Source organism: Ipomoea nil, unplaced genomic scaffold (assembly GCF_001879475.1).
Source record: "Ipomoea nil cultivar Tokyo-kokei standard unplaced genomic scaffold, Asagao_1.1 scaffold2403, whole genome shotgun sequence".
Taxonomy (NCBI): Eukaryota; Viridiplantae; Streptophyta; class Magnoliopsida; order Solanales; family Convolvulaceae; genus Ipomoea; species Ipomoea nil.
This window is the reverse complement of record NW_017618831.1, coordinates 297,367-313,777: the sequence shown is the minus strand read 5'-3', so window position 1 is coordinate 313,777 and position 16,411 is coordinate 297,367. Positions and strand designations below refer to the sequence as shown.

The 16,411-nt window shown below is 37.6% G+C and overlaps 2 protein-coding genes across 2 annotated transcripts; both read left to right on the top strand.

Annotated features, from left to right (window-relative positions):
- The first annotated feature begins 1,238 nt into the window (after positions 1–1,238).
- LOC109152407 lies at positions 1,239–8,577 on the top strand. Its single transcript, XM_019300072.1, has 9 exons — positions 1,239–1,817; positions 2,778–2,864; positions 3,351–3,440; positions 3,718–3,798; positions 3,887–4,081; positions 4,298–6,424; positions 6,531–6,677; positions 7,423–7,811; positions 8,016–8,577. The coding sequence occupies exons 1-9, from the start codon at positions 1,761–1,763 to the stop codon at positions 8,137–8,139; spliced, it is 3,297 nt and encodes a 1,098-aa protein (XP_019155617.1). The 5' UTR covers positions 1,239–1,760; the 3' UTR covers positions 8,140–8,577.
- A 1,274-nt stretch (positions 8,578–9,851) lies between these two features.
- On the top strand, positions 9,852–10,463 carry LOC109152211 (E3 ubiquitin ligase BIG BROTHER-related-like). Its single transcript, XM_019299799.1, has one exon. It carries the CDS (start codon positions 9,852–9,854, stop codon positions 10,461–10,463), a length of 612 nt encoding a protein of 203 aa, XP_019155344.1.
- Positions 10,464–16,411: the final 5,948 nt, after the last annotated feature.

Sequence of the window (16,411 nt, the reverse complement as noted above, 5' to 3'; positions counted from 1 at the left end):
TATTAGTGTTAATGGGAGTGAAATGTAAAATGACAAATATTTAGGGATCATGGTACTAAAATCGTTCTACTATACTAAGCGTACAAGTCTAGTAAAGTTATGATCGTACGTTATTCGGTCTAAATATCCTTACTAATATTAGAGTATGAAATCATCCAAATATGCAATACAAAATATTCATTGTGTATAAGGAAATATAATCAGGAGATGTGTTTAATAAAAATATATCCAATAATTGAAACTTTAGATAGTATACTCATATTGTGGATTTATGGAGCTTTCGAATTCAAGTCTCACAAGTCACAAAATAAAGAGAATAATATAATTCCAATGTTAAATAAATAATAAAAAAAGAGAAAAGAAAAATAAAGGAAGAGCATATATTTTCCTGGACCCCATCAGATTTTTTTTCTGTGACACTTGACCTTTTTCAGCCATAAAAATGAGTGTTATATCCATTTCCCCTTCACAAAAAGAAGAAGTATTAAGTTCATTGATTTTTAGTTTGATTTTAATAATATTTTCATTATCAATAATTAAAAAAAATAAATTATTATATGATAAGATACAAAATTTTAAAATCTAAACTATATTAACAAAAAATACATTTTACAGGTATGAATGAGATGATGCAAGTTGCTTTCAGTTTAATAAGTGCTATTGAATTTGAACATTGAAAATATAACTACCTTAAAACATATAAGGAAATACGGGCAGATAAACTACAAAAAATCATTTCATTTTTAAATATAAAAGAGTTAATTTTACGATTTTATCGAAATACATAAACTATTGACTTATCAACTTCAAAATCAACATTTATCGGCTACTGAAAATTTATTAGAATCAATCTCCTATTGTCTAATCCATTAGTCAGTTATCAAACTTGAGATTTAAGTTATAATTTTCTTATGATGACATAGTCGAGATATTTAAATTATGAGTTAAAATCATATTGAGTTAATACTCAATTTAGCCCGTAACTATAATGATTTTTTTCGATTTAGTTTTAAATGACTTTTTGTGCTTAATTAGATCAACTTTGATGATTTTATTCAATTAAGTCCTTGGCTATTAAAATCAAGGAATAAACCGAAAAAAAAATCAATATAGTCGAAATTGAAAGTTTAGGAACTTATGCTTTAATTTTAGGAGAGTTTGGGGGTGCGGTTGGAATTACCCGTAACGAATATATAGAAATTGGGGGTTAAAATGCACATATGCACGAGAGTCAAAGAAAAAACTCCATTAGACGACACAGTTTTTATAGTTGTTCCAGTCCAACGCTCTCTCTCTCTCTCTATCTCTATCTACAGCTTTCTCTCTCTAAACCACTTTTCCAATTCTCTCTCTCCTCCCTGCTGGAAGCTGCTCCTGCTACTGTTGCGTTTTCTGCAACTGAAAATCAGATCAAAGCGCATTCACTCTCTTCCCTCTCCGCTGATCTCTACTGTTTCGGAGTCGACGGCAGCTCCGCAATTGGCGCTCCCGCTATCATCACCGTCGCCATCATCAACATCTGTTGTTTTTCTGTGGTCCTGTCGCTTCCTTGCGAATTGAGGAAGCGGTGTTGATTGCGGCGCTTGAGTTCCGAAGCTGCCGAGCTTGTAATCGGAGCAATTGATTGGCTGATTGGTTGATAGACGAATGCCGTGTGGGATGGGAGGGATTGGACTCGAGAATGAGTAGGATTTTGGGGTATTGTTTGGAGATAGTTAGGGCTCGTGCTCCGCTTTCGCATTTCTCGCAGCTCCGGTAGGATGAGTTCGTTAGATGCCGGGAGAACTGGTGGACCTGTTGAAAGGGACATCGAGCAGGTATATTATATTCCGTTACGTTTTATTCGAGTGTTTTTGACATTGTTTGTATCAGAAAGCGAGTGCTGGATGTTAGATAGCAAGGAATATTTAGTGGAATACGAACTTGAACTAGATGATTCCGAGTAATGATTGTTTGCAGAGAGTTCTATTCGGATTAGAAGCATACCGTGGTTGCAAATTAAATTTATAGGAACCAGTGCTAATTACATTACAGTTGTTAGGTGTCTTTCTGCGCTTTCATAACCTATATATTTTTTTCCCCTGCAATTTCATTATCTATATTTTTTCAGCAATTTCATTATAAATATTTTGCCCTTTATTAACTGTGTCTCACGGTTTTTGTTGATTAGTAGTTAATTAATTTTGGTGTCTGATCTCTTTTAACTTTCATAAATGATTGAACTGTCTGTGGACACTTTGTAGATTGTCAAGTTCCAAATGCTAAATGCTTAAGGCTATTTTATTTATTTATTTATTTTAAATCACATGCTCAAAATTTCAAACCAAATGTTTTTAGCTGTAATTCCAAATATTTCTTTAATGTTTTAAACTTCTGGATTTTGTTGCTGGTTGCTTCTTATGTGTGTGTTGATCACTATATTTAAGTTCCAAAGATCATATTGCTTACTATGCATCACTGTTGCAAAAATCGCGCCTAGGCTGTCTCCAGGCGCCTAGAGGGCGCCTAGCAATTTTTTCAACATTGCTATGCATAGAATCCTAGTATGAAAATTGGTGAAATTGACCACCAAAATGATAAAGAAAAAATGCAATATTGGGTGGAGTCTTCTTCTTCTTATTTTTTCTCCCCTCCAATTGATTACTATGGAAATATCTTAATTGCATTTTTTTAATATCATTTTCCACTTCTTTTTAAGAAAGTTAAATGCTACTTTATTTCCGGTTATAAATTTGCTGGTATCATCTTAATTAGGTTATAGCTGATGTTTACAACAGGCTATAATAGCTCTCAAAAAAGGGGCTTGCTTGCTTAAGTATGGAAGAAGAGGGAAGCCCAAGTTTTGTCCATTCCGGTTGGCAAATGTAAGTTTCATCTCAGTCCTAGAGTTGTGCTTCTTGTCGTTAACTTTCCGTTCTGTTTATATATGTATGTTTTGCCTTTGGTGAAGTGCTAAAACTACACATGCTTTTAAAGTAATCCTCGTTTATAAGATGGAGATGGAGCTGGCGAAGTTGTCTCCTTGTTTCCTTTAATTGTTGCAACATGGAGCTCAATCTTTTCTTTTGGTGTGTAATGCGGAAGCTCCTATCTAATAAGAGTTGTTTAGGATTTTTTTGTTTTCTTCCATGTATAACACTAGTCATATATTTTCCTGTTTCCCTAGCTCTATCTTCTCCAGTCAATAATAGGTAGCTTTGTAGCTCATTACGCTTTTATGGGGGTGGGGGGTTGTTAATGTCATGACATTTGTATGGTGATCTCTGTTCTTTGTAAGCTTTCAACATTGCTCATATTTGGTGGTGTTAATGTCAGAATCTCAGAAGATAATTTTTTGGTGGTGGTTTCAGGATGAGTCTGCTCTAATATGGTTTTCAGGTAAAGAGGAGAAATACCTCAAACTGAGTCATGTCTCCAGAATAATATCTGGGCAGCGCACTGTAAGTTCTCTGCTCTATAGAGAATTTTATGGCAAATTTATTCAATTATTAACTTTGGAAAACTGCATGCGGTTTGTACGGATGAGGTTACTGCACATCTTGTTTAAGCCATAAGCTAATGAACTATTTAAATTAGTTGCATGCACATAAAATTGTGATGCCAATGACTACTAGTCTATAATTTATTACTTTTCTATTATGTTTGTAGATTGCAGAGATTTTTGTTTGCCAGTTTGGATTATGGATTATTTAAAGCTTCAATTTTATTCTTTGCCAGCCCATTTTCCAAAGGTACCCAAGGCCTGAGAAGGAGTATCAATCATTTTCCCTAATATACAATGATAGGTCACTGGATCTGGTGAGTTTCCATTTATCATTTATGTTTCATTTTCAGGTTGAATGGTTGAATGTCAACTTTGTGTTTTCTCTGTTCTGTCTTATTTTAGATATGTAAAGATAAAGAGGAGGCAGAGGTCTGGTTTAGTGGGTTGAAGGCATTGATTTCACGTGGTCATCAACGAAAATGGAGGACAGAATCAAGAAGTGATGGGATCTCATCAGGTGCTAATAGTCCCAGGACTTACACACGAAGAAGTTCTCCACTGCATTCTCCATTTGGTAGTGGTGATAGCCTGCAGAAGGTATAGACCCTTCCCGTATGTTTTCTCATGGATATACTGAAGCAAAGCTTCCTTGACTTATTTAGTTTTCATAAATCATTTCATATATATATATATATATATATATATATATATATATATATATATATATATATATATATATGTCTAACATGAACTCAACATACGAAATAAAGTTTCTTGTAAAATGTTGTATTAATTTCTCTCTGTCTAAATCAGGATGTTGGTGATCAGCTACGGCTCCATAGTCCATATGGAAGCCCACCTAAAAATGGTCTGGATAAGGCATTTTCTGATGTGATGTTGTTGCCTCCCAAAGGGGTTTTCCCTTCAGATTCTGCTAGTGGTTCTCTTCATTCCATATCTTCTGGAGGTTCAGATGGGATACATGGTCATATAAAGACAATGGGGGTAGATGCTTTTAGGGTAAGCCTTTCAAGTGCAGTTAGCTCATCAAGCCAAGGTTCTGGGCATGATGACAGTGATGCATTAGGTGATGTTTTTATCTGGGGAGAGGGTACAGGGGATGGTGTATTGGGTGGTGGACTTCATAAAGTTGGCAGCCATTTTGGGATTAAAATGGATTCTTTATTGCCTAAAGCTTTAGAATCTGCTGTTGTACTAGATGTACAGAATATCGCATGTGGCGGACAACATGCTGCACTTGTGACAAAGCAAGGAGAGATATTCTCTTGGGGTGAGGAATCAGGAGGCAGGCTTGGACATGGTGTTGATTCTGATGTTTTGCATCCAAAGCTTATAGATGCCCTAAGTAATACAAGCATAGAGCTTGTTGCATGTGGTGAACATCATACCTGTGCAGTAACACTTTCTGGTGATTTGTACACATGGGGTGATGGTCATTTTGGTCTTCTTGGGCATGGTAATGAAGTGAGTCATTGGGTCCCAAAAAGAGTTAATGGGCCTTTGGAGGGTATACATGTCTCATGTATTGCTTGTGGGCCCTGGCACACTGCTGTTGTGACCTCTGCTGGGCAATTGTTTACTTTTGGTGATGGGACTTTTGGTGTTCTTGGCCACGGAGATCGGAAAAGTGTTTCCAAACCTAGGGAGGTGGAATCTCTTAAGGGACTTAGAACTGTACGAGCTGCTTGTGGCGTTTGGCATACTGCTGCTGTTGTAGAAGTCATGGTTGGAAACTCAAGTTCCAGCAATTGTTCTTCAGGAAAACTATTTACATGGGGAGATGGTGATAAGGGCCGATTAGGACATGGTGATAGGGAATCAAGACTTGTACCAACCTGTGTTGCTGCTCTTGTTGAACCCAATTTTTGCCAGGTCGCTTGTGGACATAGCCTAACTGTTGCTTTAACCACGGTAGGCCAAGTATACACTATGGGCAGTCCAGTTTATGGGCAGTTAGGAAATCCTCAAGCTGATGGAAAACTTCCATGTCGTGTTGAAGGAAAACTTGCAAAGAGTTTCGTGGAGGAGATAGCTTGTGGCGCTTACCATGTTGCTGTGTTGACTTCTAGAACTGAAGTGTTTACATGGGGAAAGGGAGCAAATGGAAGATTAGGTCATGGGGACATGGACGATAGGAATTCACCGACCTTAGTGGAAGCTTTGAAAGATAAGCAAGTTAAAAGTATTGCTTGTGGGTCCAATTTTACTGCAGTTATCTGCCTTCACAAATGGGTCTCAGGGGTTGATCAATCTATGTGTTCTGGTTGTCGACTTCCTTTTAATTTCAAAAGGAAACGCCATAACTGTTATAACTGTGGACTTGTCTATTGTCATTCATGCAGCGGTAAGAAATCATTGAGGGCATCAATGGCACCAAATCCCAATAAACCATATCGAGTCTGTGATAGTTGTTTTTATAAATTGAAAAAAGCTGCTGAAACTGATGCTTCTTCTCATTCTTCTGTGAGTAGAAGAGGAACTAAAGATCAGGGGCTAAGTGATGTTGTAGACAAAGATGAGAAGTTGGAAACACGGTCCAGACCTCATCTTAATAGGTTTTCTTCAATGGAATCGTTCAAACAAGTGGAAACCCGCTCTTCCAAGCAAAAGAAGAAGTTGGAATTCAATAGCAGTCGTGTTTCACCTATTCCTAATGGTAGCTCCCAGTGGGGAGCTCTCAATCTGTCCAAACCTTTTAATCCAGTATTTGGTTCATCAAAGAAGTTTTTTTCAGCTTCAGTTCCAGGTTCAAGAATTGTTTCTAGAGCAACATCTCCGATATCGAGACGGCCCAGTCCGCCTCGTTCTACTACACCAACTCCAACTCTTGGTGGCCTCACTTCACCAAAGATTGTACTGGATGATGCTAAGAAAACCAATGATAGCCTTAGCCAAGAGGTTACTAAACTGAGATCACAGGTATTAAGTTCTCTTTATGCTGCATCCTTGGTATTATCTGCATCGTTCAGTATTCCCCATCCCACTGGCCCTTTATAGAATATCTTTTGATCTGTCTTTGTGTCAGGTGGAAAATCTTACACGCAAGGCTCAGGCTCAAGAGATAGAACTGGAAAGAACTACCAAGCAGCTGAAGGAGGCAATAGCAATAGCAGGGGAGGAGACTGCCAAATGCAAAGCAGCAAAAGAAGTGATCAAGTCACTCACTGCTCAGGTATGATGGATATTTGTGGTCATTTGACCCTGCCATAGTTCTGTAGTTTTCTGTTTATAGGTGTTAAGAATACCATTAGTCCATTACCTCCTCTAAACAGCCTTCAAGCTAAGTTCCAATTTCCAAGACAATTTCATTACATAGTCCCCATCACTCTTGTTGCTACAAGAGTTGTACTTGAGAGATGGGTGGTATCCACATTAATGTCTTTTACTTAATAAAATATGAAGTTTCAGATCTTTCTTTGGAATAATTTCAATGGTACATAGAATGAGTGCTCAACTGTTCATCCAACTTCATTTTGTGATACTTTGACTCAAAGCCTTTGTTCTCTTTGTATACAAAATTAAATCAGCTTGACGTCTTTTATTTTACACAACATTTGCCTCTCTCTTTTTGAAAACTAGTTATGATCATACCAAAGATGATTTTAACTCAAAATATACTATGATCTTTTATAGATAAGGTTTTACTGTTTTTGGCTGAAACCTGTTGATTATGGGTCATTTTAGAGTTTGCATAATCTAACAAGTCAAACTGATGAATGGTTACTTAATCTACCCTCTACATTGAGGTGTATTTGATCTTGGAGGTTGGATGCACCGAGTTTTGATAATAAAACAGCATGAGGTTTTATTTTATTTTTTGGCTATAGATTGTCATAGATTAAAAAAAAAGTGGTCATAGTTTATTTGAGTTTCCCTACTGCTTCTGGTTTTGAGTTTGTTTTCTACATCTGATGTAGCTGAAGGAAATGGCTGAAAGGCTGCCTGTTGGTGCTGCCCGGAACATCAAATCTCCCACGCTTGCTTCCATTAGCTCAAATGCTCTCTCTAGTGACGCTTCAAATGTGTCTATTGACCATTTGAATGGTGAAGTCATATGCCAAGATTTGGAGTCAAATGGACCTAACTCCCAACCACTTTCTAATGGGTCAAGCACTGCTTGTACTACCCGCAATGCTGGTTATATCAGGCAAGTAAATTCAGAAGCCTCAGCGAGAAATGGAAGCAGAGGAAAAGAAAGTGAATCCCGAAATGAGAGTGAATGGGTTGAGCAAGATGAACCCGGTGTATATATTACACTTACTTCCTTGCCAGGAGGCTTGAAGGATCTTAAGCGTGTTCGCTTCAGGTATCTTAATCTCGCATTAATTTCTTTATATTGGATTTAGTTTAGTACCTTTTCAGGTTAAAAAAATGTAAATCCTGCCTTTCTGCATTGCTCTTGTCAAACCTAATTCCACTCCCAAGGCCATCACTCTGTGTAGCAGCTTGTAATGTCGTGTTTATTTATTTGTCTGAATGTTATGTTTGGAAAACAATTGTTTGTATGCAGCCGGAAGCGGTTTAGCGAAAAACAAGCGGAGCAATGGTGGGCAGAGAACCGTGCAAGAGTATATGAAAAATACAACGTACGCATGACTGATAAGTCGAGTATTGCTGCTGGAAGCGAGGAGTAAACCCATTGACGTGCAAACCCAGATCATATATGTGAATGAAATATATTTTTTGATCACTTTTCCAACGTTGATGCTTTCCCTTGGGAGATAATAATATTCATGTCTAGGTTTGGCCTTTACCATACTAGGTTGGAATCAAGGGTTTCCATGTAAGAATTAGAAAATAGAGGTTTGCTTGTGGGTTTTCTTTCCTCTCTCTTCATATGTTTCTTGGCTCTTATTCTAATGGCTTGTCCTATTTTTCGTTCCCCCCACCTAATTATGCTCCCTTTTTTTTTTCTTCTTTTTTTCCATATTTTCCCCTGGGGAATTGAGGGTGAGAAATGTAAATTCTGCTTTGTAGGCTGCTGATCCTTGTTTGGATAAGTTCACTTGTAAATTCCACAAGTAAATGTTTGTTCAGGCTTTATCCATTTTGCCTCAATTTGTTATTTTTTTTTGAATGAGTAAATCTTTGCTCCATTTCCAAGACAGCAAAAGGTTAATACTACCGTATGGTTAGATTACAAACAAAAAAATTGAAGCATGTTTAGCTTGAATGTATGAAGAATTAATTAAAAATTTGTAATAATGCATACCGTAATATCAATTCAATTCTGAATGTTATTAGTAAATTTAAACATTTTACAACTTTATCTACGGATTAAAAATGATAAGTGATCAATTCAGTTCGACAACACAAAAATAGAAAAACGCATTACAATGATGTGCAAATACAAATAATAACCTTTTTCTTGAATCAAAATTTATATAATAAATTCATCATAGTTTTTAAATATGTAAATGTTATATACTAATAGTAAGTAAACTATTGGATTAAAAATAACTTAAGTCAAATCGAATCAAACACATTAAATGAGACGAAGGAAATATGATTTTATTTAAAGACTTGCTAAAATTCATAATACTAATTAATAATTTTAAATGTAAATAATAAATGTCTTGTACTAATATTTATTAAAAGCAGTACAAAATACCGTTAGTACATTATACCATGCAAATAAGAAATTCAAAATTACATGAACTCAAATTTAGAAAGTCTAAAATAATAATATATAGTAATCTAACCATACGGTAGTATTAAAAAAATCTAAACCTTAATTATAATAAGATACATTTTCCATCTCATTTTGCAGGTTATGTTTACTATTCATTGGTCAAACAAACTCTAGTTTCTTTGCTTATTTTCTTTAGTATTTTTTTTGATTATTTTTAATTTATATTTTTTATATTTAATACGGAGTAATATTTTATTTTTATTGTAATTTCTAAATATATAAATTTTATATATTAATATTAAACTTAACATTATGAAAAGTTCAATTAAAAACAACTTAGTCAAGTCTCATTAACTGAATCAGACAATAAAATGAGACAGATTGAGTAATATATTAATAGTAAGGACTATTATTAATCTCCCAATTTTAACTAAAATAGGACTGAATTATTATTATTATAATTATTACCCTAATCCTAATCTAAATAGGATAACAAACATATGAATAAATAAGTGAATCTCTACATGACCGTACCGTATTTCCATGCTAAGCTAGAAGGAAAGGTTGAACTAACCCAAAGATATATATATATATATATATATATATATATATATATACAGCAGGAGAATGGCGCCAACGATAACAAATATGATAGGGATCCCCTTACGAAATCCAAGCATGGGAAGATTGTACATTCACAAAATTATTAGATCTATGGAGCCATCCCCATCTACTTTGGCCGATTTTTCGCTCGAATTTCAATTCGATCCGCGCACCGACTTGAGTTCATCGGCGAACGCTTTATCGTTCACCTCCGGCATACTCCCCGCCGTGGACTATCGAGCCGATGCTGAAATCGCCGATCAGATAGCGACGTTTGCTTTTAACCATGTGAGTAGCAGAGGCTGGTGTTATGGGCTGTCCATGTCGGTGACCATGGAAACGATTCAGGTGTTTGATGAACGGAGAGATGATGATTTGTTAGATAGTAGCGATGATTTGAGTGATGATTATGAAGAGGTGGATGAGGATGAGATGATGATTGAAGAAGAAGAAGAAGAAGAAGGGTTTGAGGAAGTGAATGGGAAGTATTACGGGGACACCGCCTTAGGTGTATTGAGGAGTGAAGAAGTTAGTGGGGATGAAGAGGAGGGCGAGTGTTGTTGCATATGCTTGGAGGAGGTTATAAGAGGGAGAGGGGTGGTGATGGCTTCATTGTCTCCCTGTTCGCATAGGTTTCACCATACTTGCATTGCTCAATGGCTGGACAACAAACCAACATGTCCTATATGCCGTAGAAGATGTACCGGCGTGCGTATTTCATAAGATTTTTAGCCATTTAAAGGGGATGTGAGATACTCTTTCATTTCTTAGGTATTCTCACAGTTAACGGTTGCAAAATACGTAAGGCCCTCCCTAAGGGTGGGAGTTAATTTTTTAATTTTTTTAAATGTAAAAAAAATTAAAAATTAAAAATTATCAAAATTCACTAATAAAACATAAGGTTCTCATTGTTTTTTTTTTTTACAAACTATTTATTTAAGTGGCTATAAAATTGTTTAAAATATTGTTGAAAATTGAAATCATCTAAATATATTAAAAAAAAAAAACCAAAATTAAGAGCAAAAGAAGCATTTTTTTGAGAAATTGGTCGGCGTATGACGTGGAAGTTAGTTTAACAAATGACAGATTGTGGCGTACGACGTGCTTCTATTGTTACCCTGAGCGGTGGAGGAGGAGAATCATGGCAGTTGCTTGATGTATTGAAGGGCAGATCAACACTCTCTTGGGTTGTGATAGGGGATTTTAATGATCTTCTATATCAGCACGAGAAGAAGGGGGAGAATCCGCATCCAGATAATCTCCTTCGCAGTTTTGGGGAGGCTATTAACAGTTGTGGTTTGCTTCAGTTACCGATGAGTGGGCACCAATTCACCTGGGAGAGAGGGGGAGGTATGGAAAGCTGGATAGAGGAGAGGTTAGACAAGGTGATGGCCACGGCAGGTTGGATTGATATGAACGGCGGTGCTTGGATTGAAAATATACTGACTCGTACTTCGGATCACTCGGCTCTTTTCCTCGATATTAATGCAACGACTTTGCATAGTGGCAGGAGTCCGAGGGGTTTTGTTTGAGATGGCTTGGCTCCATGATTAGGGATGCAGGGATGTGGTTGAGACTGCCTGGCAGGATGGGAGGACTGAGGGGTTGCTGAATTGTCAGCAGCATTGTGGTAGTAGACTGATGCTGTGGGGAGGGGAACACTTTCATAAGTTTGGGGACCGTATGAAACAGCTGCGAAAGAAGCAAGAAGTGTTGAGAGATCGGAGGGACCAGGCTGCATTGGCCGAGTTCCAATGACTGGAGGGTCAGCTTTGCCAGTTAGAGGCCCAGGAAGATGTATTTTGGAGGCAACGAGCTAAGAAACACTAGCTACGGGGTACAGATGCCAATACAAAATTCTATCACTGGTATGCTTCTGCACGTAAGAAAAAAAATTTAATTCATAAAATTCAAAATGCTGCTGATGTGTGGGTGGATGGAGAGGCTATGAATGTGGTTATCTTGGAGTACTATAGATCTATTTTCGCCTCTAATAATTCTGTGTGTGATGACCCCCTGTTCGATAATTTCATCCCCCGTGTGTCTCATGATCAAAATAACACTCTATTATGACCCTTTGAATCTGAGGAGGTCAAAACTGCACTTTTTGCTGTGTTTCCTGATAAAGCTCCAAGACCAGATGGAATGAATCCGGGTTTTTATCAGCACTTTTGGGATGTAGTGGGAGGTGATGTAACTTCTTTTATTTTGGGCTGCTTAAACTCTGCTGCTTTTCCTGATGGTTTGAATGATACGAATGTGATTTTGATCCCTAAAAAAAGTGAGCCGGAAGCGGTAGCTGATATAAGACCGATTGCTCTGGGTAATGTATTGTATGGAATTATGGCCAAGATGATAGTAAACAGAATGAAACCACTAATGGGGGATCTAATTTCAGAGTTCCAAAGTGTTTTCATTCCTGATAGACTCATCACAGATAATATCCTAATAGTTGCTGAAGTAGACCATTATTTGAATAGGAAGCAGTGTGGTTTGACAGGATGGGAGACTTTAAAGTTGGATATGACAAAGGCCTATGATAGAATGGAATGGTAGTTTTTGCATAAAATGCTTGTGGTTATGGGATTTGATGAACGCTGGGTCAAACTGATTATGCTATGTGTAACCACAGTAAAGTATAATATTCTGGTGAATGGTATGAGTAGTGGGCGCATAACTCCCTCCCCTGGTCTTAGGCAGGGTGATCCTCTCTCCCCACATTTATTTATTATCTGTGCGGAAGGTTTATCAATGTTGTTGTAGAAGGCTCAGATGGCAGGATCTATACATGGATGTAGGGTGGCTAGGGGAGCCCCCTATTTCTCACTTGTTCTTTGCATATGACAGTCTACTGTTGTTTAAGTCAAATATTCAGGAAGCCAGTGTGATAAAACAATGCCTGGTATGTTATGAAAAACTGTCTAGTCAAATGGTCAATTTTCATAAATCCAATATCTGTTTCAGTAGAATACCAGGGAGGAGGATAGTGCGGCGATGGCGGAATGTTTGCATGTAGAACAAGCCCCCAATTTTGGCAAATATCTTGGCCTACCTTCATTTGTGGGAAGGAATAAAATGGATGTTTTTTCTTATGTGGACGATAAAATCAGACAGCGAATTAGTTCATGGAACAAAAAGTTACTGGCTGGTAGGGAGGTGTTATTGAAAAGTGTGGCTCAATCTATGCAGCTACTTTTACAATGAGTGTTTTCTTGCTACTGATCCTGTTTGTTTATCTATTGAGAGGACACAGGTATTGGTGTGGGAGTGGAACGGAGAGAGGAATTCACTGGAAAGCTTGGGATAAATTATGTATTCCTAAGAATTTTGCTGGATTGGGTTTTAAGCTCAGTGGTTTTAATTTGGCTATGCTAGGAAAACCGTCCTGGCGTTTCCTCACAAATCCCACCTCCCTAGTAGCAAAAATATATAAGGCACAATATTATCCTTCTACTTCATTTGTTGATGAAAGTTATTGCTGGAGGAGAATTATGGTTGCGCATGATATTGTTTTTTCCGGGGTGCGCAGGAAGATTGGTAATGGTAGAACGACTTTGGTTACCAGACGACCCTAGCCCGCTGGTTCAAACAGAGATGCCTACTGAATTGGGAGATGCTCAGGTTGCAGGGTTGATTGATCAGCAGACTAATACTTGGGATCCCCATATTATTACTGAAGATGTGGCTCGTATATCTAAAATTCATGTTAGCCTAGATTATGAAGATTCATGGTATTGGCTTGGGGACCCCAAAGGAATTTATTCCGTAAAGAATGCCTATAGAAATATTGTTGGGGGATTGTGTGTGCCTCGTGCTTTTAATAAATGGGCTACATTTTGGAAAATAAAAGTACCTCCCAAATGGGAGACATTCCTGTGGAGAGCAATTTGTGATATTTTCCCCACTACTACCAATTTGATTTTAAAGAGGGTGGAAGTGAGCCCTACATGCCAAATGTGTGGTTTGGCTCATGAAGATGTTATGCATGTTCTAGTATTTTGTGAATATTCTAAACTTGCTTGTTTGGAATGTTACAGAATTACCAATCACAAATATTGTTACCAACTCCTTTATGGTTTATGTGTGTATTGGCAATCTTGACGGGGGAGCAATGTGGACTGATGATCGCCATGTTGTACCATATGTCGGGAAGCCGAAATTCGGTCGTGTGGAAGGGGGCTCTCCCACGCCCAATCGATGTTTGGAGGAGGGCTGCCACCGCCATGCACTCTTTACGGCAGGTGCATCACCGCCCCGCATAGCCCACGCCAGCAGCAGCAACAGCGATCGAGGACCACGGCGGCCCGCGGTGCTACGTCGACGCGGGTTTCCGGCAGGACACCGGGGAGGCCACGTACGGCATTGTGTTACTCTCTTCAGGAGGCTTTTTCATGTCAGCAAGAAATGGCAGGCTACCCGCCTGTTTCTCACCACTTATGGCGGAAGCCCTAGCTAATTGTAAGGAGGCGTTATCTTGACTTATGGAAAAGAATGTCACAACGGTGAGCATTCTCACAGATTGCTCGGTTCAACGAAGTGTTTTACACCAGGAAACAACATCTATCTTGTCCTATGTTGGGGTCGTGGTGGATCAATGTAGGACTTCTATGTTATTATTCAATTATTGCTCATCAAGTTACGTTTCTAGGCAAGTTAATTTACATGCTCATACTCTAGCTTCGTTAGCTTTTACTCAGGATCGGTCTATGTATTGGGATTCTATTCCTCATGACTCTATTGCTGCTATGATTCATTAATACAATCTTTTGATTGGCTTTAAAAAAAAAAACAAAAAAAAAACCGTAAGTACATTATTCCATGCAAATAAGAAATTCAAAATTACATGAACTCAAATTTTAAAAGTCTAAAATAATAATAGTAATCTAACCATACGGCAGTATTAAAAAATCTAAACCTTAATTATAATAAGATACATTTTCCATCTTGCCGTAGAAGATGTACCGGCGTGCGTATTTCATAAATGCAAATATCTACATACATATTTGAAAAAAAAAAAAACAAAACACCCCATATAGGAGATGTAAATCATGGTGGCTCAATGACTCAGTAAACATGGTCAAATGGTGTTGAGATTCGAATCTTGGTGTTTTTTCCAAATATTGCCTACAGACATTGTTAGAAGTGTTTGGTTCAATGTTATATTTGTTTGCAATAAAAGATTCTCATGGTTCTTATGTAATTTTTTTTCAAGAAATATAAGATTCTTAACTATTTAAAGGGAATGTGAGATACTCTTTCATTTCTTAGATTTTTTTTTTTTTTTGAAAGCTTTCATTTCTTAGGTATTTTCACAGTTATTACTAATTTTGCCATTTTAATCCCATTATTTTTTTCTAGGATGTTTCAAGTTCAAACTCTTAATTAAATAATTTTAAATCACTTCTACATTTTATCATTATAATGCCTTATTTATGTATTTTAATAAATACATAAATACAAAATTATTTATAAAAAAAAAATTAAAATTAAGAGCAAAAGAAGCATTTTATTTAAGTGGCTATAAAATTGTTTAAAATATTGTTGAAAGTTGAAACTATCTAAATATATTAAAAAAAAAAAACTAAAATTAAGAGCAAAAGAAGTATTTTTTGAGAAATTGGTGGAGCAAACCATCTTTGGCCATTTGCGGCGTATGACGTGGAAATTAGTTTAACGAATGACAGATTGTGGCGTATGACGTGCTTCTATTGTTACCCTAAGCGGTGGAGGAGGAGGGAATCATGGCAGTTGCTTGATGTATTGAAGGGCAGATAAACACTCCCTTGGGTTGTGATAGGGGATTTTAATGATTTTCTATATCAGCACGAGAAGAAGGGGGAGAATCCGCATCCAGATAATCTCTTTCGCGGTTTTGGGGAGGTTATTGACAGTTGTGGTTTGCTTTAGTTACCGATGAGTGGGCACCAATTCACCTGGGAGAGAGGGGGAGGTACGGAAGGCTGGATAGAGGAGAGGTTAGACAAGGTGTTGGCCATGACAGGTTGGACTGATATGAACGGCGGTGCTTGGATTGAAAATATACTGACTCGTATTTCGGATCACTCGACTCTTTTCGTCAATATTAATGCAACGACTTTGCATAGGGGTAGGAGTTCGAGGGGTTTTTGGTTCGAGATGGCTTTGCTCCATGATGAGGGATGCAGGGATGTGGTTGAGACTGCCTGGTAAGATGGGAGGACTGAGGGGTTGCTGAATTTTCAGCAGCATTGTGGTAGTAGACTGATGCGGTGGGGAGGGGAACACTTTCATAAGTTTGGGGACCGTATGAAACAGCTGCGAAAGAAGCAAGAAGTGTTGAGAGATCGGAGGGACCAGGCTGCATTGGCCGAGTTCCAATGATGGGAGGGTCAACTTTGCCGGTTAGAGGCCTAGAAATGTGAATTTTGGAGGCAACGAGCTAAGCAACACTAGCTACGAGTGTAGATGCCAATACAAAATTCTATCACTGGTATACTTCTGCACGTAAGAAAAAGAATTTTATTCATAAAATTAAAAATGCTGCTGATGTGTGGGTGGATGGAGAGGCTATGAATGTGGTTATCTTGGAGTACTATAGATCTATTTTCGCCTCTAATAATTCTGTGTGTGATGACCCCCTGTTCGATAATTTCATCCCCCGTGTGTCTCATGATCAAAATAACACTCTATTA